Source organism: Castor canadensis, chromosome 14 (assembly GCF_047511655.1).
Source record: "Castor canadensis chromosome 14, mCasCan1.hap1v2, whole genome shotgun sequence".
Taxonomy (NCBI): domain Eukaryota; kingdom Metazoa; phylum Chordata; class Mammalia; order Rodentia; family Castoridae; genus Castor; species Castor canadensis.
The window spans coordinates 39,089,688-39,116,588 of NC_133399.1; the positions used below are offsets into that span (position 1 = coordinate 39,089,688).

The 26,901-nt window shown below is 55.0% G+C and overlaps 1 protein-coding gene across 8 annotated transcripts in view; it reads right to left on the bottom strand.

The window, feature by feature from the left end:
- Nucleotides 1–5,080: 5,080 nt before the first annotated feature.
- The window catches only part of Celf5 (CUGBP Elav-like family member 5), a 42,888-nt gene continuing 21,067 nt past the window's right edge, over nt 5,081–26,901 (bottom strand). For 2 of the 8 annotated variants that reach the window (XM_074054308.1, XM_074054307.1), the window contains exons 3-12: nt 21,304–21,355; nt 19,665–19,793; nt 18,102–18,181; nt 15,871–16,017; nt 14,818–14,959; nt 14,589–14,735; nt 13,676–13,738; nt 12,668–12,751; nt 9,553–9,696; nt 5,082–8,644 (exon numbers count right to left, since the gene is read on the bottom strand). In XM_074054308.1, the coding sequence (XP_073910409.1) occupies nt 8,517–8,644; nt 9,553–9,696; nt 12,668–12,751; nt 13,676–13,738; nt 14,589–14,735; nt 14,818–14,959; nt 15,871–16,017; nt 18,102–18,181; nt 19,665–19,793; nt 21,304–21,355 (1,116 nt within the window). In that variant the 3' untranslated portion in view covers nt 5,082–8,516. Of the gene's footprint in view, nt 8,645–9,552; nt 9,697–12,667; nt 12,752–13,675; nt 13,739–14,588; nt 14,736–14,817; nt 14,960–15,870; nt 16,018–18,101; nt 18,182–19,664; nt 19,794–21,303; nt 21,356–26,901 lie in introns of all 8 variants that reach the window. The other 6 variants (XM_074054303.1, XM_074054302.1, XM_074054305.1 and 3 more) reach the window with 6 other exon arrangements.

Genomic DNA, 26,901 nt, shown 5'->3' on the forward strand with positions numbered 1-26,901 from the left:
AAGTAAAGCAAACATTTTTGCTATGCATCCCAGACTGTCCTTGGTCCTCCTGCCTCAGCCTCCTGAGTGCTGGAATTATAGGCGTGTGCTTCCACATCTGGCTCAGGCTTGGGCTTTTATCCCAAGGGAGGGGGGAGCAATGGAGGGCTGGGGCAGAGGAGCGGGGGAACCTGACTCAGGGCTCATGGTCGCCCCCTGGTGGCTGTGTGGGGGGCAGTGATGGGACTGGACCTGCTGGACCCAGAGGAGGGGAGAACTGTGCACACGGAGGATGGTCTGTGCGGGGCAGAGGCCACGGTACTTGCAATAGACGGGAGGCCGGGCTGAGCAGGAAGGAATGCACGATGACGTCGCGCCGTGGCTCCAGCCCTGGAAGGTTGCACGGGCCCAGAACCAAGTTCTGCTCTAGGAGCGCCCTCGCGGAATTAGATGGACAGCTGGATTCGTTTGACGCTTTGATGGGGACGGACAAGCAGAGCAAGACGGGGACGTGTCACCGCGGGTCGGCTGAGGGCCTGGGCTGTGCGCTGTGACCTGTCCCAATACGCCATCCCCTCGCAGCCGCCCCTCTGTCCAGCCCCGGAGCTGTCCGCGACCCCCGGTGCTGAAGTTCCAATTGCTAGCGGCCCCAGCTGCTGTAAAATGCCTGGCGTGTAGTGAGCCCGCGACACGAATCCCTGGATGTCACCCAGGGTGGCAAACACGGCCAGGCGTCATTGCTCTGCGCTGGTCCTGTGCCCCGCACACCACAACCTGCCTCTTATAGCTGTGTAAACTGAGGGCAGAGCCAATCAGGAGACTTCCTTCTTTACGAGCGGTACTGCACCTTTAAGGGTCACTTCAGGCGTCGCTCCAGACGTCACAATCACCTAGGCTCTGAAGACAAACCCAAGTTCGACTTGCGGATTGGCTGGCGGCTTCATGAATATGCAGATAACTTCCTTTCCCCTCGCTCCCATAGGCTGCGGAATAAGAGGGGGGGTAGGAGGCGGGGCTGAAGGCGGGGCCCGGAGACCTCGCCTGCGCAGGTGGTGCGGGGAAGGAAGACGCTGGGGGCGTGGCCAGGGATATTGGTGCGTTTTGTTCTCGGCAGTGTCCCCAGGAGAGACGAGAGGACACAGTAGGCGCTTAATAAATGCTCACTGGCGCTCGAGCGCAGTGTGGGATGCCAGTTTTTTTCTAACTTGGGAGACGCTGTTTTGCCTTCTAATGTTACGGAATGACGAAGGCTGTGTTCGTGCACGCTGATCACTTCACTTGGGTCTGCACAGTTCCGGGAACCGTGAGTGCCGTCGGGAGCTCCATTTCACAGGCGGGACGACCAGACTTGGGGGCGAACGCGGACGCAGCGCGTGTGCGGCTCTCTGGCCGCCTCCATTGTCCTCCGAGTAGGACCTGGGTAATTCCCACCCGCTCCTCTCTGCCCAGAAGGTCACGTGTGTCTCCATTACAACCCAGCGCCGCTGCACGCCAGGGGTCAAGCGGAGTGTCCAGGCGGCGGGGAAAGGCCTGGCAGCTGGCGGTAACAGCGGAGCGAGGGAAGGCGACGCCATTGCTGCAGGATGTAGGCACGGGCTGAAATGTTTGCATGGGGTCGCTTCTGCATCCCAGGAGAGGACCCACGGTTCTCCTCGCTCCCTCCGCAAGCCGCCCGCGCGGGGGCGAGGCGGGGCGCCGCGGGCTCCCAATGCAGGCGCGGGCCTCGGCTGCCCCCTGCCGGCGGCCTGGGGCGTAGCCACGGCCGGATGAGTAATTTTGCACAGTTCCCTGGGGTTGGTTCCCCCCACGACAGCCCCGCGAAGCATGCATCTCATCAGCCCATTTTCCAGAGGGAAACTAAGCCCCAAAGAGATCAACCCACTGGCCCAAGGTCACACCCATGACAAGTGTCATAGCCCCTGTGCAAAGCGGGGCCCGTCTGGTTTAGACTGATTTAGCCATCAGCTGTCACGTGCTGGACTCCAGGGGACCGAAAAACAGGACGTGGCGGGCATCGACATGCTACTTCAGCTGCTGTGGCTTCTATCATGTCATGTGCCACAGAGCGTAAGTGGGCACGCTCTTTGCAGCCCGGCACTTCAGTTCTCCGTCTTCCCCCATGAAACGGACGCCACCATAGGGTTGCCATGGTGATCACACGAGTTAGTCTCTGTAAAGCACTCGATCTGTGCCTGGCACGCAGTATGCACTCAATCCATTCAGCTTAGCGGGGTCCAGTCTGGCTTCTCTTACAGTTCAGTCATCCATGTGAACTTGGCAATCCATTTGTCCCAAAGTGGGAATCTGAACCATGCTGGAGTTTAAGGCTCATCTGACATTAAGAGACAACTGACATTTGAAACCCTGAGTGGAGTCGGGCGTGGTGGTGCATTTCTGTAAGCCCAGCTACTCAGGAGGCAGGGACAGTAGGCTTATGAATTTGAGGCCATTCTGGATGACACAGTGAGACCCTGTATCAAAAAACTAAGGGCTCATTGGAGGGCACTTGATCCCTGGCAATGAGCAGAAAGAAAGAAAAGGAAGGAGGGAGAGAGGGAGGGAAGGAAGCAAGGAAAAGAAAGAAGGAAAGCTGAGTGGTCCCAGGTGTGCCCGGCTGAACACTTAACCTGGTATCTCTTTTACATCTGTTGATAAAATGTTCCCACTCTCCCAGGCGTCCTAGGGTTGTCCCAGGTACTTTGTAGACTTGGTGGCTGTCACTGCTGTTGGTTTCTGTTGTATTAGTGACATCAGAATAAACCATGTGTACTAAACCATGCCCACAGCGGGTTGCTTACCATTTTCTAATGGACTCCGTGGGAATCTGGGTGTGGTGTAGTGGGGTCCTCTTCCCCCAGGGCCCTCCTGGCCTGCACTCATGTGACAGCAGGAGCTGGGATCTCATCTGAAGGTTTGAATGGATAGATCCACTTCAGCTCAGGGGGCACTGGCAGAGTTTGGCTTCTCTGTGGCTGTTGTCAGAGGCTGCCCTCAGGTCCGTGCCATGTCGCCCTCCCCATGGGGCAGCTCACAGCATCCTAGCCCAGGTCATTGGAGCCAATCCCTGAGAAAGCAGTGGGGAATCTTGTAGAAAGACCAAAGGTACTGCCTTCTTCAACCTAATCTTGAAAGTGACATTTCCTAACTTTTGCCACTTTCTGGTCATTGGAAGCAAGTCACAGGCCAAAAGTCATGGGGCTAACTGGCCATGGAGTGGAACCTCCAAAACGGTGAGCCAAAACCTACCTTTCCTCTTTACAAGCTGATTACCTCTGGTACTTTGTTACAGTACAGGAAGCTCACTAACATTGTTCTCAATCTCCAAACATCTCAAACCTCTGAGCCTTTGCCCACATGGTTCCTTCCTCCCAGAAAACCCTTCCAGACAAACACAGATTTATGTTTTCATCTCTCACCTCAGCTGAGCCCCATTTCCTTTGTGGTGTTTCACCCTTCCAAGCCTCAGTTTCCTCAAATAAAATGGGAAGAGTTGTTGGCAAAATGAAAATACACTTTTTTTTTTTTTTTTTCAAGACTGGGGTTTGAACTCCAGCCCTCATCCTTGCTAGGTAGGTGCTCTACTGCTTGAGCCACACTGTCAGCCCTTGTTGTTTATTTATTTTTGAGACAGAGTCTCACTGTGTAGATCTGGCTGGCCTGGAATTTGTGATCCTCCTGCCTCTGCCTCCTGAGTGCTGGGATTGCAGGCATGCATTACAATACCTGGAGAAAACAGGTAATTTCTTCACAGTGCAAGGCAGGCTATTAAGCAGCTCACGAGATTTCATGGTTAATATCACAGCATGGCTGCAGCTGTCTCCACTTTTCATCACCCATCCCAGACTCTTCCCCTGAGCCCAGTGTTCCCTGCCGACTCTCAGGACTGGGCCCAGTCTTTTCCTCAGGGCTGATCCCATGGCCTGCCCTCCTCTCCTGTCTCCTCCTCACACTTGCTTTTGTCCCTCTGTACCCGGCTCCTAACATAGCTTGGGTCTGCTACCTCCTGTGGCAGGGCTCACCTCCCTTCTCCCCCAAAGTAACCTCTACTTATCTTCAGATCTCCCCTCTTGTGGACACCTTCTCGGGGGACTGCCTCTGAACATGCCACCTTGAAATCTGTTGTGTCACAGTGTGAGTGAGGATGTGGTGTGGGACCCTCATGCATGGCAGGTTGGAATGTCACACTGTGCAGCCACCACAGGAGAGAGGCCCGAGACCTCTCAGGAAAGTTCAGCGTGAACTGACTTACCGTGTGACCCAGCAATTCCACTTCTGGATATATACCTCAGGATGCTGAAAGCCTACATGCACACAGAAACTTGGACAAAAATTCAAAATTTGTAAAAAGTGCAAACAACCTAAATGTCCACTGATGGATGGATTTTTTTAAATGTGCTCCATTCCCACACTGGAATATTACACAGTCACGAACGGGATGAGACTCTGACACCATGCTAGGGCATGGAAGGACAAGGTGCTCAGTGAGACAAGCAGACACAAAAGGACCCATAGTGTGTGACTCTATTGCTAGGAAACAACCAGAACAGGAGACTCCTGTTCACAGGAAGTGGACTTGTGGGGGCCGAGGACTGGGGAGGGAACAGGGTGACTGCTCATGGGGACAGGGCTACCTTTAGAGTGCTGGAATGTGCTGGGATAGTGATAATGGCTGCATGGCATTGCAAATGACCTGAAGTCACCACACTGCACACCTTAACCTGACTAAACCTGTAGTTTTGAAAATGGTGTAAAGCACTGTGTAATGTCCCTCTCCCACTGGACTGCCTCCAAGAGGACAGAGATCCAAGCCATCTCAGTCACTGCCCCTGGTGACTGGGACCACAGGTGTTCCATAAGTGTTTGCTGAATGAAGAAGTGTGTGAGAGGACTGGCCACCATGCTGGGGTTTTTTTGTTTTGTTTTTTATAAAAAGAACACAGCATTTTTCCAACTTCTGGATTGACCACACAGAACCCCAGACATGGGAATTTCAAACGTTCTCACTTGGTATATGCCCTGCTGTGTCCCTCACCCCTAAGTCTGGATTTCTCTCTAGCCAGGGCATCTGATGGTGTCACATATACTCAGACATTACCAAGGAGGGGTAATAAGGCGAGGGCCAGCTTTTTAACAAGTAAAACTTTTATTAAATAAATTTTTAGTTTTTTTTTTTTTTTAAGACCAAAGAGAGGCATTTGGACATTGCTTCTCGCATGAAGAAAGCGGCAGTGACTTGGGACCTCTCCAGGGAAATCTGCTTTGACACGAAATTCAAACCAAGTCAACCCAAAATTCCCTCAGTGTCTCTTCCTTTCTCTTGTTGTGTGTGTGTTTCCAAAAGTCAGTTTCCAAGTTGAAACTTCATGAAATTACTCGTAGCAGAAATAAAGTACATTGTACAAATCACGCAGGTCTCGGGTGGAGTATAAAAGTGGTATTTACAGCCAGTGAACATGGACGAGGAGATACGCACGACTCCACACCAGCACACAATCCCAAGCCAGGCTGACGGGGACAGGGACCCCCGCAGGCCCCTTGGCACACGCTTGTACACGTAGACGGACAGGACACAGGCAAATAGCAGTGTCTGGGACAATTATCAAACTCTGGCAAATCGAAACAAGTTGGTCAGAAGACTTTTTTTTTTTTTTTTTTGCTATGTGTGTGTGTTTTTTTTTTTTTTGAAAGGGGATCAGTCAACACATTTTGGGAGAAACAAAAGGGAACGCTGTTTTTTTTTTTTTTTCCTTTTTAAATTTTTTTCTGTTGTTTTGTTTTGCTTTTGAGCATAGTAAGTGATCTGGAGCCTCGTGTGGCGAGGCCCCCAGCTGGACGTCCAGACGAACTTGACTCTGTGCTTCAAACGTGGGTGTCACGGACTGGCAGCTATGCAGGGGCGCCCCAAAGCCCTCCCTCCCCACCCCAGCTAGGAAACAAAACCTCATTATTGATTGATTTCTCCCTCATTTTTTTTTTCTTCTTTGTACCTGCTCAGAAAGACCAAAAAAACCCAAAAAATAAAATAAAAATAAAAACCAAAAAAACCCCCAAAACTCTGCAGAGGTATGAAGGTCAACACCAAGTTCGCAGTCTGATAAAGGGGAGCCTGGCCAGTCCAGGTCGGCATGTCCAACACGCTTGGCGATCTTGGTTACAAGACCTTAGAATTCGAGGCTGGTGATTCAAAGGCAGGGACGATGGCTGCCTGCCCTTGGGAGAGGACAGCAAGGGGCAACCCTGTCTGTCCCCGACGGAAAGCTAAGGGCCATTGGTCACACAAGTAAGGCTATGACTAAGGGCTGGGGACAGAGAAGGGCTGGGAGAAGCCAGAGGCTGTCTTTGTGCGGACATCCGGGAAGGCCCTGGGACGTGGGACAGGGCGGGGGGGTCCAGAAAGGGGTCGCTGAGCCCAGGGACACTCGAGCTGGCCAAGCCCAAAGGCCTGCGGGTGTCGTCGGTGGTGGGGGGCCCAGAGTCCTGGAGGTATATCGTGTTGGTGGATTCCTGGGGTGATGTTCCAGTGGGGAGGTGGCCGGGCCATCAGCCAGCCTCAGCCTGTCCTTCGTGGCTGCCGAGTGACCGGCTCAGGGTCACCCCTCCCTCGAGTGGAAGGAAGTCGGAAAAGTTTGGCCCCATGATCTATACTCCAAAAATATATAAACTGTCTATAGCTCTCTATATATATGCACATATATATAGGAATAGATCGTTTCCCTTCTGGGAAAGCTACCAAGTTGGGGGAGGGGAGAGAAGAAATGTCCCAAAGCTGGGGGCAGTGTGTGAACCCCTTGGTCCCCAACTCAGGAGCCCTCCCCCACTCAGGACAGACCACGAAGCCCCCCTCTCCTCACTCCATGTGGCTTTCAGTAGCTTCACATTTTTAGGGGGAGGGAAGGGGGCAGAGCAAGGGGACAGGGGGTGGAGTGGGGGGAGGGGGCTGGTGTCCAAACACGGTTGTAATTTACGCAAAAGTCCTGGTCGGTTGGAAGCGGGAGGCCCTCCTGGGGCGGGAAGACCCCTCACCTGGGGGAGAAGGGAGGGGCGTTAAGGAGCCATCGTGGGGGGACGCGGATGGAGGACACCACCTCCCCACTGCACCCCCTTTGCCCGGGCCAGGCTGAGGTCTAGGAACCCATGCTTTCCAAAATCGCAGACTCCCCAGCTTCAGAGGCCAGCAAATCCGGCTTGGAAGGGACTTAACGTCTGTTTCCTCCATCTGGCAACCAGGGACAAGCGTATGTCTCTGTTCTGTGTCCTTCTTCCCCACGCCCTGCCACGTATAGTCTGGGCTGGCAGCCTGTCCCCCTCCCCATGTTTCGTGCTTCGTGGTGTCACTGCCTAGCACACAGTGGGTGCTCAGAGTTAAAAGCGAGTGTCTCGCAGAGGGTGGACTACCTATGGTTTGTGCTCCTGGTTAGCCTTGTCCCACATCCCAGAGGTGAGTCCCCGATGGGCTAGGTGAGACCCTGTGGCTAGGACACGCACACATCTATACGAGGAGCCGGCCTCACACAGTCCAAGAAGCACTCAACAGACTAAATGAACACCTGCTCCACGCCAGACCCCAGGCAAGGCTCGTTCACGGTGACCGTGGCGGTGACTTAAGGTAAAGAATCAAAAGGAATTATCCAGGTATCCAGAGTTCCTTCGATGATGGGTTCCAGGCTCAGCTGTGAACTTCACAGCCAGTCCCTGGTCGGATCCTTCCCGCCACTGCCCTATGAGCCCATTTTACAGATGGACTCGTCAGGGTGTGTGATCAGCTCTATCTCCATGTGGCTCCTTAGGCTTACTTTTCCATCCCCAAAGAAATTGCTGGTAAAGATGGTCACCCCGATGGGGTTTTGTTTGTTAGTTGCGGTTTTCTGAATGAAGGTTAGTGGGTACATGTTCCACCTTTCCTCACCCATTGGGTATGTATTAGACTAGAGGAAGCTGGGGCACTGTTAGGGCTGGTGGGGATGGAGGGGGTGGGGACAGGAAAGTTGGCAAGACATTGCCCCCACCCCCTACACGCCAGCCCTTGTTCCAAGCTCAGCAGTGCACTTTGGGGTTCAACCTTACAGGCTAAGGTCTGGGGTGTGCATTTCACATTTTTTTCCCGTCTGGTTTAGGGTTTTTCAGTGGGAAAACAGGTTTATAGGACAGGATCAGAGCCCTTCCCCACCATTCCCTCCATCCCAGGCCCTTGCTGGCCTCCGGGTGAATTTCTATTCATCCCTCAAAGCCCTCTTCAAACCACCCTCAGTGGGCCCTGGCTTCTCCCACCTCCCTACCCCAATCCCACCCTCTGTTCCAGCCCCGAATATCAGGGCTAATTGGGGGTGTCTTTATCCAGCTCTGATCCCAACAACTAAACCTGGGAACTTCTTGCAGCATTGCTCCCCCGCCCAGGGTGGGGGTTTGGAGAGTAAGCGTGGGGTAGGGGTAGGGGTGGGGCTTGGACAAGACCAGGACTGGGGAGGGGCGTGGGGCGTGGGGCCGCCTGGCGGCTCACCTGGGCCAGACCCACAGCCTCAGGGCGGCTGTGGGTACGGTCAGTAGGGGTGTCCCGGGTCTTTGGGCCGCTTCAGCTGCACCTTGAGTCTCTTCATGCCGACCTGGAATCCGTTCATGGCCTGGATGGCCGTCTGCGCGCTGGCCGGGTTGTCAAAGCTCACGAATCCTGCAGGATCGGGGTGGAGCGTGGCGGTCGGTGCGGCTGTCCACCGCTTGTGGGGGGCCACTCATGTGGTGGGCACTCGGGGGCAGCCCTGGCTTTGTGCGGCTACCTGTGGCCTTGACTGCTCCTGGGGGCCAAGGGCTCACTCCCTACACAATCTGCCGCAGCTGCCCATCTCACACGGAGGACAGGTGCGCCTGTGAGGTGAGGAGGGCTCACCCTTTCTCCCCTGGATGCCAAATCTGCCTCTGCTGGCAGCCCCCCACCGCATCAGTGAGCGTATGTAATGCTTCTGTGGTTGGAGAATGTTCTACAGGACAGCAAAGCTTCAGGCGCTAAAAGTTTCGCAAAGAAAGGAATTTTTCTTGTTTTTGGTGGGACTGGGATTTGAACTCAGGGCTTCACATTTGCAAAGCAGGCGCTCTACTGCTTGAACTACTCCTCCAGTCCATTTTACTCTGGTTATTTTGAAGATGGCACGGGAGGAGGGGGTGTCTAGAGAACTGTTGGCCAGGGCTGGCCTTGAACCACGATCCTCCCTATCTCAGCTTCTCAGGTAGCTAGGATTACAGGTGTGAGTCATCGGCACCTGGCTAAAGAAAGGGATTTCTGTTAGCCTTGTCCAGTGCTCTGTGACCAGCGTACAGCACAACGTCTAGTGCAAAACAGATGCACAAGATACTTCTCTGTTGGCTGAACATGGTGGTACCCACCTGTAATGCCAGCACTCAGGAGGCAGAGTCAGGAGGATGGCAAGGTCCACGCCAGCCTGGGCTACACAGTGAGCACCTCACCCAAGAGGTCAAGGCTGGGAGTGCAGCTCAGTGCAGAGCCCTGGTCTAGCACGCATGAGGCCCTGGGTCCTGTCCCTAGCACCAGAGCTTCCTCCCATGCCCACGGCGCCCACTCACCGAAACACTTGCTCTGGTTGGTAGCCCGATCCATAAACACCTTGGAGGAGATGATATTGCCGAAGGGCAGGAACATCTGCGTCAGTTCCGTGTCTCCAAACTCCTGGGGGAGGTGGTAGATAAACAGGTTACAGCCTTCGGGACCTGCAGGTGGGGGAGAGAAAGACATAAAGCCCCCAAGGAGAGGAGGCGGACCCCCAGGGAGGGGCGTGGGCCGGAGCCCACATCCTGGTCTCCAGCTGTGGGGGACCGGGCTTGTGCAGGGAGGTGGCAGGGCCCGCGGTCCCTCCCTGCTGGATACAGTGCCACCCTGGGACATAGCCAACCACCGGTAACCCTCAGGCTTCTAGAAAACCCCGATGGCTCCCCAAACCCAGCTCAATCCCCCACCCAGACACCAGACAATCTATCCGTAAACCTCCAACTCGCAATCATCTACAAAAGTCACATGGATTAGGTGTGGGGAATACGGAAACTTGGTGGCATCTCTGCACGGATTGTGTAGGCCTAAAATTGCTCTAAAAGAAAACCGTCATTGAGGGTCACATGACCAAGCCAGGGCTGTGGCTCCACAGCACAGCAAGCGTGTAGCATGTGCAAGGCCCTGAGTTTGAACCCTAGCACCCAAAACCATTAAAATAAAAATGAAATGATCATAGAATAAAATAAAACCCCACCATCCATATGCAAACCTTGGATTATTTTCAAAACTCAAACAATGCCATCCTCCTGACTCTGCCTCCTGAACAGATAATTTTCCTTGCCCAAAACCACAGACATCCTGAGTTCATAGATAACTAAACAATGATATAACACCAACGAAAAACAAATTTTATATAAAAAAGTCATACTTATCCTCAAAATCACTCCCAATGCATGGCTAATAGAAAAATTACAAATAAAACACTAATAGCATTTTAAAAACCCAATAATCCCAAGCTGTAGACAGCCGAAAGTCTGCTACAAATTGCAGCCCTAAAAATCTCAGTCTTGGTCCAGGCCCCCCTTGAACAAGGGGAACCCCTACCTGCAATAAATATAAATGTAAAATACATAAAACCCAAGATTGCACATTGACCCCTGACTCTTGCCTTCCTAGCTGGGAATATTGGTCAGCTATGTTGTTTGTTTTTTGGGGAGGTTAATTTTTTGGCAGTATGGGGTTTGAACTCAGGACTTACTAGGCAGGCACTCTACCACCTGAGCCACACCCCCAGCCCTTTTGCTTTCAGTTTACTTTTCAGACAGGGTCTCGTGCTTTTGCCCCATCTGGCTTGAACTGGTGATCTTCTTACCTCTGCCTCTCACAGGCTACTGTCATCACACCCAGCTCGTTGTTGAGATGGGGGTCTTGCTAGCTTTTTTTGCCTGGGCTGGCCTCAATCTGTGATCCTTCTCCCTTTGCCTCCCGCATAGCTGGGATCCAGGTGTGAGCCACCATGCCCAGCCCCTCTAACACTTCCTCTTAAAATGCAAGTTTGTTCCAAAAGGATTCACATGACAGCAGTTTTGAGTGTAACTTGAATTTTGTGTTGACGCATTATTTTGTCCCTTAAAAAAACTCTGGGTGAGTGCAAAGAATCGTACCCAGCTGAAAAGAACCTCCAAGGGAAACACAAATTGCACATGTGTGTGCACACACTGCAAACATGTGCCTGTGTGTGATAAGCCACACCCGTCCCTGCATGGGACTGCCCTTCTCCGCCTGATTTCATGGCCTCAATCTTCCTTCCACCACACCAGAGTAACTCAGGCTGCAGCCCTTCACTGTCACTTCCGAGTGCAAATTTCAGGTCTCTCCCCCAAGACACAGCGTCATATTTATTATAGGATTCATTCCTTTCTTTTTGGGGGTGGTACTGGGCTTTGAACTCAGGGCCTCAGGTTTGCTAGGCAGGCGCTCTACTACTTGAGCCACTCCATCAGCCCTTTTTTGTGATGGGTTTTTTCCAAGATGGGGTCTCATGAACTATTTGCTTGGGCTGGCCTCAGACCATGATCCTCCTGGTCTCTGCCTCCTGAGTAGCTGGGATTATAGGTGTGAGCCACTGTGCTCAGCTGGATTCATTCATTTCTTAATCATTCGGCATATAAAGCTATGCAGCCATTTTTCCTAGCTCTCTTTTTAACATGTTGCTGATAGTTTTTGAATATTGAACCCAATTCTATTTTGCCCACAAGCTGTATAGTTTGGATTTTGAGACTTTTACACATCGTGGTGACTTTTTGGAATGTGTACACCGAGTTACAGCAGCCCTGACTGTACTGACGTCCCTCGGCATCCTCAGGGGATCGGTCCCAGGTCTGAGGATGCCCAAGTCCTTCTATAACACGGTGGAGTGTTTGCACAGAATCTGCACACGTCTTCCTGTCCAGATTTGTTGATGGAACACCATAGGAAATCAGCTGGGGACCCCCTCCTGCACCCTGTCCGTAGACCCCCTCCATAGAAACTGGGCAGAGTCTCAAAGAACTCAGTCCACAGGCCAGGCCAGCAACCCATCCATCTCCCCATGGAGTAGTCAGGGGCTTTTCTGGCTGGCCACCTCTCCCCAGGACACCCCTGTCTCCACAGTAGATGGATCAGAGAGGAAGTGACTTCCTGGCATGGAACACCTGGGACCGGTCAGGAACAGCTGTTCTCACATTCCTGTTAACACTTCATGGCCTAGAGGACACCTGTGCTGCATGTGAGGAAACTGAGGCACAGTTGCCTCCTTATGATGTTGCAAGTCAGAAACGGGTGGATTTGAACTTCCCTCCTCCCTCCCTCCGCAGCCTTGGCTTTCCTGGAAAGGCCTCAGTTTACCCATGATACTCATCCTGCCTGCGGAACCCCAACCTCAGAAACAGTTTCCTGTCCCAAGGTGCTGACAACCACTCTACTCCGGGAGGAGAGGGCTGATGGAGCCACTGCTGCTAGCACGGCTCCCCCTGACCGCGGGTAGGAAACGGGTTCAGAGGGTGGCAGGTCGCTGCGCCAGGCCTGGAACCGAGGCGAGACAGGATCCAGGCCCCAGCAAGGCCGCGCGGGCCGCGAGGACAGGGCAGGCGGAGTCTGCAGGTGGAGGCCGAGGGCGGGGCTGGCGCCCGGGGGAGGTCGCGGCCGCCTCACCTTCTCGCTGCTGCTGCTGCAGGAGGGGCGGCGGCTGGGGGACGCTGTGCGCGATGGGCGTGATGGCCGCGGTGGGGTACATGGCTGCGGAGACCGGAGCAGACACCCGGCGGAGGCGGGGCGTGAGGCCCGGGAGGGGGCCGGCGGGGCGGGGCCACGGCGGAGGGCGGGGCCAAGGGCAAGGGGAAAGAGGGGCGGGGCAGGGGCGGGATCAAGACCACAGGGAGAGGTGGGCGGGGCCATGGCTGCGTGGGGTGGAGTGGGGTGGAGGCGGGGCCGGGAAATGACAGGAGAGGGGTCAAGTCGGTGGGGAGGGGCGACAGCTCTAGGGGCGGGTCTTGGGCGGACTCAAGGCCATAAGGGGTGGGGCCGTGGCTGGGGGAGGGGCCACGACTCGAGGAGTGGGACAGGGGCGGAGTCAAGTCACAGGAAGAGAGGGTGGGAGGGGCCATGAGCCAAGGGGCGGAGTCAAAGGCGCAAGGAAACTTAGTGGGCGGGACCATGAGCGGAGGGGCGGAGCCACAGAGGGTGAGGCCAAGGTCAGCCTTAGGAAGGAGAGCAAAATGTGGGGGCGGGGCTTTGGCAGAGGCACGGTTAGTCAAGACGGGATGTGAGGGGCGTGACCAGATGCTCATGAAGGGGCGGGCCAAGAACTGGGATTGGGTCAGAGCCAGAGGTGTGGTAAGGGGGAGCCCCTATTCCTTTTCCCAGGTAGGCTCATGGCAAGGGGTGAGCCTTAAGAAATAAGCCTAGTTTCCTCAGGGGAGTTGGTAGCAGGAGCACGACCCACATGGAGCAGAGGGTTTGAACCCAAGGACAAGGGACTGGGGGGGGTGTATCCCCCAGTGGGCGGGGCCAGAGGCAGGAGTAATCGGCACAAAACAGAAGGTATTTGGGGCGTGGCCACGGTGGGCGTGGCCGGGCAGGAAGGAAGACGGGGCGGGGCGGGGCGGGGCGGGGCGGGGCGGGGCGGGGCGGGGCGGGGCGGGGCCCGGACTGCTTCTGTACCTGTGTACTGCTGGACTCCGGAGAAGGCTGGGTGGAGGGTCTCGGCCACCGTCGGGCTCTGAGCTGCAGGGAGGATGGAGGGGCTGAGTGGGGCGGGGAGGCAGAAGTCTTCTACCCACTCTCATCCTTAAAAGTCAGAAGGTGACCAACAAACCTGGCCCCAGTTTCACTTCTGTGATAAAGCTTTTATGGGTATGATCCCCACTTTACAGGCGAGGAAACTGAGGCTCAGAGGGGTGAGGTCACTTGCATAGGGTCACTAAGGTGGGAAATGGCAAAAGCCGGATTGGAACTCAGGTTTATCAGATTCCAGAGTGTTTCCCTTATCCTGACTCCCTAACTACCCAGGAGACCCTCATTCCTCATTCTACAGGACTTCAGCCTCTCGGCTCAGTCTCCCCATCCCCTTCCCAAGACTCTTGCATCAGACACCTTCTGCAAGCCCCATCCAGCTGTGACCCTCTGGCTGCCACTAGGATAGGGGAGAGGTTGTCCTGGTCACCAAAGCTTCCCAGGCTGGGAAGAATTCTGCCTGAGAATAATACTGCAATGGAGAGGCTGCTAATGGATGGGGCGGTGCAAATCTCTACGGGTGACAAAATGGCACAGAAACAAACACGCAGGCACAGTGCGTGTAAAACTGATGAAGTCTGAATACAGTCTGGAGTTGATTACACTGTACCAGTGTCAATGTTCTGTTTTCTTTGTTTTATTTTGTAGCCCCAGCTGGCCTGGAACTCACAATGCTTCTGCCTCAGTCTCCTAAGCACTGTCATTATAGATGTGCGCCATCACACCTGGCTTAATTTCCTTGGTTTAATGACACTATGGTCACGTAAGATGTTAGCAAATAGGTGTTTATTAGATGAAGCTAGGCAAAACACTCAGGGGTCTGAGGACTGCCTGGAGTTACCTGCGTAGGGCACAAGTCCATTGGCATATACAGTTTCCAGAGCAGGGTGCCCACCAGGGAAGGGCACAACTCCTGTAAAGCCATTGGTGATGGGAGCCACGAGGCCGGGAACAGTGGCAGTGCCGAGCAGCGGGGGTGAGTGCAGCCCTGTGGGCAGAAAAGGATCAGGGGAGCCATAGCCACGGGAGGAGCCCTGCCCACCCTCCCTTAGGCCCTGACGGCTGCTCACCAGAGGCAGGAGTGATGGGTGTGGCAGGCAGCCCGTTAAGGCTGACAGCACCAATCTGCTGGATATGACATGGTGAAAAGGCCACGCCGGGGCTCAGGTAGCTGCCCGAGGTGGACAGGACCGTTGTCTGCTGTTGCATGAGCTGGGGATGAAGAGGGTATCAGTAAGCTTGGCCTGACCTGAGATCATGGTTCTCAGCAGGGAGACCTAGCTCCAGTAACTAGGGTGAGGGAATGTCATTCTGGGTATCTTGCTCAGACTGGGCTCAGGTTCAGTCAGGAACTGGAGCTCAGACTTGGATGAGGGATCAGCCTGGGATCAGGGCTCAGTCTATCATCAGGCCTTGGTTAGAAATTGAGGCTTAGCCTGATTGTCAGTTGAGAATCAGGCTCAGTTAGAAATAAAGCTCAGTCTAAGATCAGGACTTGGTCTAGGATCAGGGCTCAGTTAGAAAGTGAAACTCAGCTGGAGATCAGGGTTCAGTCTAGGATTAGGGCTCAGTTAGAAATTAAGGTTCAACCTGGGATGAGGGCTCAGTTTATGATCAGGGCTCAGTCAGGAATTGGGGCCCAGCCTGAGACCAGGGCTCACCAAGGTCAGTTTGAGGTCAGTCAAGATTTGGAAGTTTAGCAGAATTGGATCTAATCTAGATGTAGGACAACCAGGATCTAGGCTCAGCTCAAGGTTGGGTCTTAGCTGTAGATTAGAGTTCAGTGCAGATCAGGCTGTAGCCTGGATTAGAGGCTTAGTCTGAATTTGCCATCAGGTCAGGGTTGGGGCTCAGCCACCAAATCCAGGCTGAGCCTGGGATTGTGTCTGTCCAGAATTGGGGTGTCAGTCTAGGGGTGGGGCTCAGTTGTTGGATGGAGCTCTGTTGGGACAGGTTAGTCTGGATTTGGGCCCTGGCTACTGCCAGGACAGGATCCTGAATCAGAGTTAGGATGGGGCACAGAAGAAGAGGGCACAGAAGCCTTCCCAGGGAAAGAGGGAGAAGGACGAGCATAGTCTCAGGAGCGCCACTGGACCCAGAGCCCAGCTGCTGGGGTCACTCACAGCCTGGGCGTAGGCACTGTAGGGGCTGAAGGGCAGGGTGAGGGACGGTGTCAGGATGCCCAGCTGGCCCACCATCTGCTGCATACGCCGGAGTGTCCGCTCCTTGTCTGTGTCGGCGAACTTGACCACCAGGCTGGAGGAGGCTCCCTGCAGGAAGGAGAAGAAGGACAGGAGGTAGCCAGGACTGTGAGGTCCCCAGAATCCTGCCAGCTTGGACCCTTGAATGAGGGATGGAGATGGCAGCAGCTGTCAGCCCCGTCTGCAGGGCCATAGCAGGAACTGTATGGAGATCAGTGTCCTGGACCTGGCTGCATGGCAGTACAGCCCTGATCCACACTGGTGGGGCATCCAGGCCCTGGGAGCTGTGTCTGGGGTGCAGGTGGAGGACCTCAAAACCAAGTGGAGCACCCAGCAGCTGGAGAGGAACAGTGGAGGGGGCATGGATGGAGGGTTCTATACCAGTCACCCACACCTGAGGACAGGTGAGACTCCAGCTGCTGAAGAGGAAGAAAAAAGCCACAGGCAGACAAGCAATCCTGCAGCTGTGTTCCCCACACCTGAGAACAGACTGCTGCACCCTGTGCAGGTGGACAAGCTTGTGGCTCACCTTCCCAGGTGAGAGCAGACACTAGCTGGAAAAGGAGCCCCTGCTTTATGGGCACACACAGGACCTATGTGATGATCGCTCACCCCTAACAAGAGCTAGGAGGTACACTTGCTGGAGAAGAAGATGCCACTGGGGGACAGGTGCCACACAGCTGAGCTGAAACACCTATGCCAGTTGTAGGCAGCAACAGGCCCTGAGGTGTCAGGGAAGCCCGGGCTCAGACGCTGGGAGGCACCTCCACCCCCAGGGTGCAGTCGGCTGCACCCTGACTTTGGGGCCTGAGAAGGGAGACATCTTTGTCCTCAGCCAGCCCTACCTGGGGAGCCAGTCCCAAATGCCCCATTCAGTCCATCTCTGCTGACATGCAAATGCCCCTGTGATGGAGATTTCACCCTAGTACACCCACAGCCACATCAACGTACAGTTCTGGCTGGGCACAGTGGCCATGTCTGTGAGTCCAGCACTTGGGAGGCTGAGCTCCAGACTCCGTCTCAAAAAAAAAAAAAAAAAAAGAAAAAAAGGCCAGGCACAGTGACTCAAAAGGCAGCTACTCAAAAGGCAGAGATCAGGAGGATCATACAAGCAGTGAGACCCAATCTCAACCAATAAGCATGGTGGCTCACATCTGCTATGTGGAAGGCAAAGGTAGGATTGTGGTCTGAGGCTGACCCTGGGCAAAAAGTGTGAGACTCTGCCTGAAAAATAACAAAGCATACAAGGCCAGAGGCATGGCTTGAGCAGAAAAGCGCCTGCCTAGCAAGTGAAAGGCCCTGAGTTCAAACCCCAGCACTACTAAAACAAAAAAATGACAACAATAACAACAACAAAAAACCAACCCCAAAAGCAACAACACCCGAAAAAAAGCAAACAGCCTCCATGCTGGGCTCTAGGATTCCTATCTTCCCTCTCTACCCCCCACTTTGGCCTATAGGAATATCTGCAACTGATCTGCTTGTTCCCTCCCTTGCTCTAAGACCTCCATGGCTCCCTACTGCCCTAGGAGGAAGTCTGTGTTCCTGGGCCTCTAGCCACTATTCCTCCAGGCTGCAGTTCTGCCTCCCAGCCTTTGTTCGTTCACACCCATTGGATTCGCTCTGTACACATGCACACATCCACACACACTTGCAGTCGCCATGTATATTCACAGACCTGCACAACCACGCATGCACACAGCCACACCCCCACTCATGCATGCAGTCACACGCACGCACACTTGTCCTCGCACATGCCAGCAGACGCACATACTCCCATCACCCAGGCACAGTCACATGGGCACACCTGCCCTCACACACAGACCTGTGTGGAAACACACATGTACACACACCGCCATGCTTGCACACACACATGTATGTGCACAACACACACAGGAACATGAATATGTGCATACAGACACATCTCACAGGCACACAGCACACACGTGACAATCACACACACGTGCCCACATGTACACACGGTGGTACAACATGCACACCCACACATGCTTTGCAGTCTCACACACACACCCACGCACACAACCACTCACTTCTTCCTCCTCTCTGACAAAGAGCTAGGTGCTCCTGGCTGACTGCAATGCCCCCGTCCCTTCCGCCTTCCCACGGCATGGCCGAAGGCAGCTGTCACTCACCGGCATGGTCTGGCTGCCGTGAAGGGCATGGATGGCCGCCTGAGCCTCCGTGTGGGAGGAGAACTTCACGAAGGCACAGCCTGTCCAAGAGAAGAAGCGGTGCAGGGTGAGGGGCTCAAAGGAGCCCGTGGGCAGGGGGACAGGGAGCTCTGGGTGGCCCCTCAGGATCAGACACACGCAGTCAGAGCCAGCAGGGCCTTCAGACAGCTGGACAACCAAACAGAGCCAGGCCAGACAGTCAGAGAGTTAGACAGACTGTGGTCATCACAACCAGGGATCCATTCACTCGGCCAATCGGAAAGCAGAACGCTGTTTAGACAACCGATCAGAGTCTGTCACACACTCTGAGGTGGGCAGCGTGAGGCATGGTATGCTCAAGGACAAGACTGTCCTATCTTCAGAACAAGTGCCCAGGACAGCCGAGGACACTTAGATATGGAAGACTGTAATCAGATTTGTAGAACTAAAATGACACATCATCAGACAGACACATGGACTCACAGTCCTGTGGGCAGAGTGAGGCACACACCCAAATGACCAGAGAAAAGGGACCATCACACCAGGACAGAGCTGGCCAGACAGCTGCACAGGCAGCATCAGACACACAGACAACCAGAGACCACCAGACATGGGCAAATTCAGCCAGACAACTGTATGGACAGAGACCACAGACACAACTCCAGAGGAGTACTACGGGAGAGACACACAGCTCTTGTGGTGGTTGTGACATAATATTCTGGGACTAGACAGTGGTGACTGTTGCACAATTTTGTGACCAGACTACAAAGCACTGCATTGTACACTTTAAAAGGGTGAACATTATGGCATGTGAATTACATCTCAATTTCAAAACAGTTCAGCAAGTAGAGACCACCACATGTATTCAGTCCTGGTAAGATAAGATGAGGGCACAAACAGGGTGGACCGCGCGCACACATGAAGACTGAGCCAGGCCATTCATTCCGACACTCAGATACATCCAGATGGGAACAGTTCCAAAGTCAGGCAGTGGACGAGTCACGCAGGACCCAAGCAGCCCCAGATGGCTGGGAATGGAATCAGGTTAAGACCAGTTCCTGCCCACCTCGCCCCTGGGAACTGGCCCTTCCGCACCAGCTCCGGCCGCCCTAGACCTTGACCCGCCCCTCCGTTGCTCAGCCCCACCCAGTCCCACTAGCCCCGCCCCTGGCACCAGCCCCACCCAAAGGCCCCGCCCCCAGTCCTTCCTCTCCTGTTTTCCCAGCCCCTCCCTCCATCAAGCCTTGCCCCTTCCCAAGCTGCTCTGTCCTGGAATCAGCCTGCCACCGCCATCCAGCCCCAGCCACCCTGTCAGCCGCCCTCCACTGCTAGCACCATCCTTCTACCAGAACCACCCCTTCCCGCGGGCCCCGCCCCTTCCCGCGGGCCCCGCCCCTTCCCGCGGGCCCCGTCCCACCAAAGGCCCCCACTCCGCTGCACGCGCTCAGAGGCAGCCCCTCCCTTTTCCTTGGCCCCGCCCCTCCCAGCAGGACCCGCCTTCCTCCAGCCCCGCCCCGTGGCGCGCCCCGGGCCCCTCCAAGTCACCTTTGCTGCTGCCGTCAGGCCCCCTGAGCACTGTGCACTCGTCGATGACCCCGAAGGGCTGGAACAGCCGTAGCACGTCCTCCTCCGACTGCTGCTTGTTCAGCATCCCCACGAACAGCTTCCGGTCCCCTGTGGGCGGAGACACCACCTCAGCCTTGTCCCCAGCCTCCTCCGAGGTTTCTCCACCTCTCCCATTCAGCATGAAGAGGGGTCACCCGGGCCCTCTGCCGGCCCTAGCTCTGCACGTGCTGGGGAGGACACAGCCACGAGGCAAGGAAAGGCACCTGTTCCCTGCCTGGATCCCTCACCATCCCATGCGCCTGGCATGGTCCCACCTCTGGGCCTTTGCTCACGGGGTGCCCTGGCTGCAATGCCCTCGCTTTAATCCTTCAGGCCTCTGCTCCAGTGCTCCCCACTCTGGGCGAAGTTGATCCCCTCCTGAGTAATAGTAATAGGGCTAAGAACCAACTTGCAGGACCTGGATCCCTGTCTGCCTGCCCTCCTGCCTCTAGCACTGCCAGTAGGGGTACCCACTCATGGCCCGAGTCTTGACAGTGCCCAGCAGAGCCCTCTGCCCAAGGCTGAGGGACTCAGGAGAGCCCAGGCCACCAAGTCCTGGGGTAGGGGTCTGGCTGGAGCTGTCCAAGGCTGAGGCCAGCCTCTGCCTTTGGAGGTCTCAAGCTCTGCCCCCTTGGTAACTGCACTGGGCCCTGACAATCCAGAAGGTGGCAGCTCCCTCTCTCAGGGATGGTGAGCTGGGTTACTATGGAAACTGTCCTCCGGCAGCTGTCACTCATGGAGGTGGGAGGGAGAGAAAGGGAAGCAGAGAGACAGCTGAACACCAGGGAGGGAGAGACAGAGAGAGATGGAGAGAGACAGAAAAGGACAGTAAGAGACACAGAAGCAGGGAGAGGAAAAGAAGAAACAGAGAAACAGAGATGGGGGCAGAAGGAGAGGGGGGAGAGAGAGAGAGAGAGAGAGAGAGAGAGAGAGAGAGAGAGAGAGAGAGAACGCTAGCTGGTGGAGACACAGACCTGCCTCTCTACTCCTCATCCCACACTGCCATCCAGGTTGGAGCGTGTCAAAATGGCTCCCAACCCACATGGGCTTTACCAGGCTCCTACACATACACAGGGGTCCTCGTTGCCCTGCCCCACACCTCCCCTCACCCCCAATCTGGCTGCTTTCCTTCCACAATCCTCCACCCAGGATAGGGGCAGGACATGAAACTCCCCAAGAGTGATTAGCCTTGGGTTCCCACTACAGACTGCTTAAGCCCTACCCCCAACAGGGCTTGTCCCCACACCCAGGTCCAGCCTCACGTAGACACCAGGGCCCCAGCCTGCATATCAGCCCACACACTGGCCTCCAACAGTCAAGCACACGTGTGAGCACCCACACCCACATGCAGGCCGGGCACACAGGTGGGAGGGCGCCCCCATGGCACAGCTGTACACGCAGGACTCCTGTGCACTGGCTGCAGAAGTAGTGACACACAAATGCACCCCCCCACACACACACACACACACGTGCACATGGCCACTGTCCCTTTGGGAGTGCGTTATAGGGAAGGGATTTTTCCCTTCTTCCCCCTTTCCTCTGCTGACCCCCGGCCTGGAGGCCACGGAGAGATGACAACTACCTCCGCGGCTTTCACTGTCCGCAGGCTTCACCTGGATTGGCCGGGCCATCTGTGGAGAGAGGGGGAGGAAAAGTAAAGTTGCATTGGTGGAAGGAATGACCAGGGCTTTGTCTGAGCTCTGCTGGGCACCCCACAAACACCCCAGTCAAACAAAATAGAATATGGGACCACCTTCAAGGTGGAACCTGTCTGGAAAACTCTTAACTAGCCTTCAAAACCCAGCAACAATTATCCCTTCCTCCAGGAAGCCTTCTAGAATTAGTGTTTGCAAAGATGACCCAATTCCTCATACCAGTATGCAATATGACTTTGCAGTGCCTACCATCAACTACAGAGTTTGATGCCCCAAGGCTGGCATCTGGACTTGGCCATGTGACTTGCTCTGACCAACAGAATGTGATAGGAGTTCTAAGCCTAGGTCTCAACAGTGCTTGTCTCTTTCCTCTTGTCCTCTTGGAGTGTAAGAGCTGCCAGGCAGACAAACCTGGATTAGCTACTGAATGACTCCCAGAAGACACCCCAACCAGCTCAAATTGCCCACCCACAGAATTGTGAACAAATAAAATTACTGGGACAGTTTGTTACTTGTTAGGAACTGACTGATACACACAGGCCGTTACTTTTACCCACAAACTTTGGTAGAGCACACTATCACACCTGAGTGGATCAGCCTGTCCTCTGCACCCACTGTTCTGGATTTTTCTGTTCCCCCCACCCCAGGCACTGAAAATGATGTTCTGTGGGAGGAGTCCTCCCCTCCTCCACAGCCATAGAATATACAGCCCTGGGTATGAGCTACCAAGGACATTTGAGGATAGATTTGACGGATGTGGAAGAGGCAGGGGACCTTTGCTTGTGCAGTGGTCCTGAGACAGAATCCTGCTCCCAACATGAAACCTCACATGAATTCCAGCTCATCCATCAAAGCCAAGCTCGAGCCGGGCACCAGTGGCTCATGCCTGTGATCCTAACTACTCAGGAGGCAGAGATCAGGAGGACTGTGGTTCAAAGCCAGCCCAGGCAAATGGCTTGCAAGACCCTATCTTGAAAAAAAAAAAAACCATCACAAAAAAAGGGCTGGCAGAGTGGCTCAGCAGTAGAGTGCCTGCCTAGCAAATGTGAGTTTAAGTCCCAGTACCACCAAAAAAATAAGCAGGCAACCCTCCCTCCCACCTCCAGGGTCTCCTTGCTCCCTCTGCCTGAGGGCTGGAAGTGTCTTTGTCTTGTTCTATCTCCCCCCACAGAGTGGGGACTGTGCCATCACCCCACACAGGGCAGGGCACATGAGAGATGAGCAGAGCTGTTATGGTGCCAGAAGGAAAGGGTCAACGTCAGTCCTCAAGCATAGAAAGACGCCTGGGGCTGGAGTGAGTCTGGTCCAGGTCCTTCCAGGTAAGAGCACTGTGGAGTAGGATCCCCAAGTCTACGGAGCCCTGGGGGATCATCAGTGCTTTCTACCTCTCCGACTTCTGGGGTCCCACACAAAGAAGGCACTCGGCAAACAGTTTTTCCAATTAGAGCAGGTCTGCCCATACAACTTTAGAGGCTGGCACGATGTACGCCCATCCTATAGATGTCAAAATCGAGGCCCAGAGAGAAGCCAGGTGCCTAAGCTCACTGCCGTGAAACATTCTGGGTCTCTAGGGACAGGGGACTTTACACCCACTTCCACAGACCAGCCCCTCCTCCTTCTCCATCTTTGAACCCCCAAAGACTTCTCCCTCTAGATCTGCACTTTGATCCGACCCCTTCTCCCAGATCCTGTCCCTCAGACCCCCCTGACTCTGAGCCCTCCCCTCATTCTGCACCCTCCCGACGCCCGCCCCCTCCCTGCTAAGCTTCCCTCTTTCTTGGAGCCCCTCTCTTTTCAGACGCCCTTCCCCCTCTTACTGTCCCCTCCCTTCTGTCTAAGACCCGCCTCTTCTCATCCCCTCCCCCTTTCTGAGTGTGTGTGGGGGCACATGTGGGTTGCCTCAACTTGAACTCAGACTCCTAGAACCAGTGTGGCCCAATTCCTGCCCACCCAGCGGGAGGACCCTGACCTACGGTCCTACACACCTCTCCCTTCCCCTACGCCCTCAGCGAATCCCCTCTGTACACGCAGGTAGGAGGGGATACTGTTTTAATCAGGCGCTACCAGCCTCTGGGGTGGGGGAGCCAGAGGAGGTGGGGAACAGGGGAGGACACGGACCTCCGTGTCCCAAGCTTTAGCCTCCTGCTCCCCTGGCCACTCCCACCCGCCTCCGCTGGTCCTCACCTCCTCCCCCCTCCCAGCACCTTGGGCAGATGAGGATGGGGTTACCATGGCAACGCTGATTCACCACACGGAAGCTGGCAATTGTTGTTGCCATGGAAACCGCCTCTTAGGGGCGAGCCCAGCTCCTGCCTTGCACAAAAGAGATATTTAAATATAATCTTTTAGCGATGGATGAGCCAAGGGAGGGAGGGAGGGAGGGAGGGAGGGGCGGCCCCGAGAGAGAATTTATCCCCAGCACCCAACCATCCGCCCCCCTACCCCATTCTTGGGGCCCCAGGGTACCTGCTGCTCTCTATCGCCCTCCACCCCCATCCACCGCTGGACCTGGGACTTTGCGCCTCCTACTGGGAGCCCCCTTCCCTCTCCTGGGGCAGCTTGGTGGCAGGGAGGGGGTCCTGGTGTGGTCCAGAGAAGCCAGCGGGCAGCCCCCTCCTCTCCAGGTCCCACGCCACAGCCATGCTCTGAGCCCGGCTGTCCCGGCCCTGCAGTCCGGCGCCCGCCTTACCCACCGCCCAGAGACGCGCGCCCCGCTGGCGTCCACGTGCCGCCGCCGCGCACACACACGCACACGCCGCCCGCGGGCCAGCCGGGGTGCTGGGTCTCCCCACATCCCGCGCCTTCCCGCGCCCCTGCCCGCCCATCTGGCTCTGCCCACCTCCTTCCAACTCCCTCTCTCCATCTGTCCCACCCAGGTCTGTGGTCTCCTCCACCTTCTCTGGCTCCCCATGGCTGCATCCCTTCCCTGCCCCCTTCTTTCCTCATTGCATTTTTCAACAACATCTAGGGTGTGCCTCACATTGAGTAATTTTGGTACCCCACAGAGGATCCCCACTAGTCTAGTGGAGTGGGTTAGGGTTGGAACACAGGACAGTGAAGAGATAAATATACTGGGCCTGCACTGAAGATGGAAAAATCTGTAGAAGGTTTTGAAGTAGGAGTAGGAGTTTGATGGGGGAGTTGAGACAGTTTCTCATGTTGGAGCAGTATCTACTAGATAAGCAGACACAGTCAATCTCCAAGCAACATTGTGAAATGGAAACCTTTATTCCCATTTTACAGATAGGAAAATCAGTGTCCTTGGAGGACCCAGGCGCCATTCTTCCCCCTCAATGGTCTGGGGCTCTGGAGTGCCCTGGGTCCTTGGAATGGGATAGGTAGGCAGTAGGTGGCTGGCTTGCTGGGTGACTCCAGCCAGACCACACACCATTGAGAAAACAAGGTTCTTCACTTCTGATCTGTGTTGCAGATGGGGAAACTGAGGCCCCTTGGAGATTGGGGACTTCAGCAAGAATCTCTGCTGGTCAGACTAGAGCAGCCCAGAATCCTCCTGGATTTCTAAAGTCCAGCCTTTAGAAGATTCAGGGTTACAGGGGAGACCCCCCAACTGGATTGTGTAATAAGATGGCAGGTTGGACTCCCATCTGGGGTGACCTGGCTACTACGCCACCTTCCCCCCTCCCACCTGGACCCCAGCCCAGCCTCCATGGGGCACGGACCAAGCCCCCCTCCTCTGAATGCTCCCCTGGTTCCTGTGCCCTTGGGTGAAATGCCAGCTTCCCCCATCAAGAACCCAGCACAGGCCCACGGATGACAGGCCCAACATGAGACAAGACCTATAGTTTCCTGAGAAAGGGGGTCCCCAGTTCTCACGGACAGAGTGGGTACCTGGCATGAGAAGCAGCCCAAGAGATTGGGCCAGGTGGCGTCTCAGAATAGAAGCCGTGTGCGCCGTGTGCACAGAGGGGGTCAGGAGGGGGAGCGTGAGTCTGAATGGTGGGGACCCACAGGTGACAGATTCATCCCTTTCAGGCACTCAGCAGAGCAGCCAGCAGGCATGGGTCTGAGGTGTCCCCAGCCTCCCAGGACCTTCATGAAGAAAGGGACAGTGTGCTCTCTGAGGCCCTGTCTCCTCGCTGACCAAGGGATGGGAGCTGGGCCTGCTGTCCCCTGGAGACGTCTCCCAGACACCTGGGCTTGGCTTTGGGGGCTTCAGGGCAGCATCTCTTTTGGAATCCATGCAGCCTGGGTCCAGGGTCCCTCCCCACTTCTATTCTGGGACGCCATTATTCAATTTAGGATGTCACTCCAGAGTGCTGAGATTCGATTAAACTGTGTCCCACATGAACGGCAGAGAACACTGGAAGGGAGGAGTCCCTCTTCATTTCAGGGGGATGGGGCAGGGAGGAAGTGGGAGAAGCAAGGCCTAGCAAAGGACCTGGGGCGTGACCCTCCTGGTTTGCAGAGACATAGACACAAGTGTCTGCAGCTACTCCCCCCAACGTACACACACAGGTGTCTGCAAGGAGAAAGAGGCAGGGGTGGGGTGACCGGGTCTTGGGAGCCTAGCTCTGCCCCTGGCTCCTAGCTGTACATGTGTGGGGTGGCTGGGCAGGTGACAGCATGGGTGCTTTTCCTGTAAGGGGCATAGCTCAATCAGTTGCCCCTCATCCTTGGTGACCCTGTGCTGTCTCTCCAGAGCCTCCAGCCCTTTCTTGGGAAGGCTGGCTCCACTTCTGTGGGCATTCCCTGCAAAGAGTGTGGGTGACGCCCCCCCGGCAAAGCTGCCCCACACTTTGCTAATCAGATGGGCTTCCCGAGGCAGCAATGCAACAGCGTGCACCAAAGCCACCATCACAGTGTCTGTGTGCCTCACAGCAAATGCTGGAGAATGACCCAATACCTCTCAACGGCAGGATAGATAGATAAACCACACATTAGCGTTGTGGAATAGTATGCAGCAACAAAAAGGCACAAACCAGTGATGTCACACCAAAAATGAGTTTCATCTAATCTTATCAGGTAAAACAAAAAGGAAGGCAAAAAAGCGACAAGCAACATTAGTCCACTCATGTTAGGTGAAAAGGAAAATGGGCAAGAGTGGTCTAGTAGTCTAAGGATGGGTTTATAAGAGGTAAAACCAGGAAGAGACACTGGGGCTGGCCACTGCCAAAGCAGGTGTGACTCCTTCAGTAGAAAGACAGAGGCTCAGGCTCAGGGATATGGGGTGGGAGGGTTTCCAGGGAGCTGCTGCGTGGTGGGAATGGAGGTGGAGGCTTTAGCATTATTTGTGTTTGAGGCTTTTTTCTGCAAATGGCAGTATTTTGAGAAGAATTTTTTAATCATACCTCTATTTTTTGGCAGTACTGGGGTTTGAACTCAGGGACCCATGTTTGCCAGGCAGGCACTCTACCACTTGAGCCACTCCACCAGCCCTTTTTGTTTTAGCTATTTTTCAAAGATAGTCTCATGTTTTTGCCCAGGGCAGGCCTTGGACTGCAATCCTCCTACCTCTGCCTCCTACATAACTGGGACAACAGGCATGTACCACCATGTTTGGC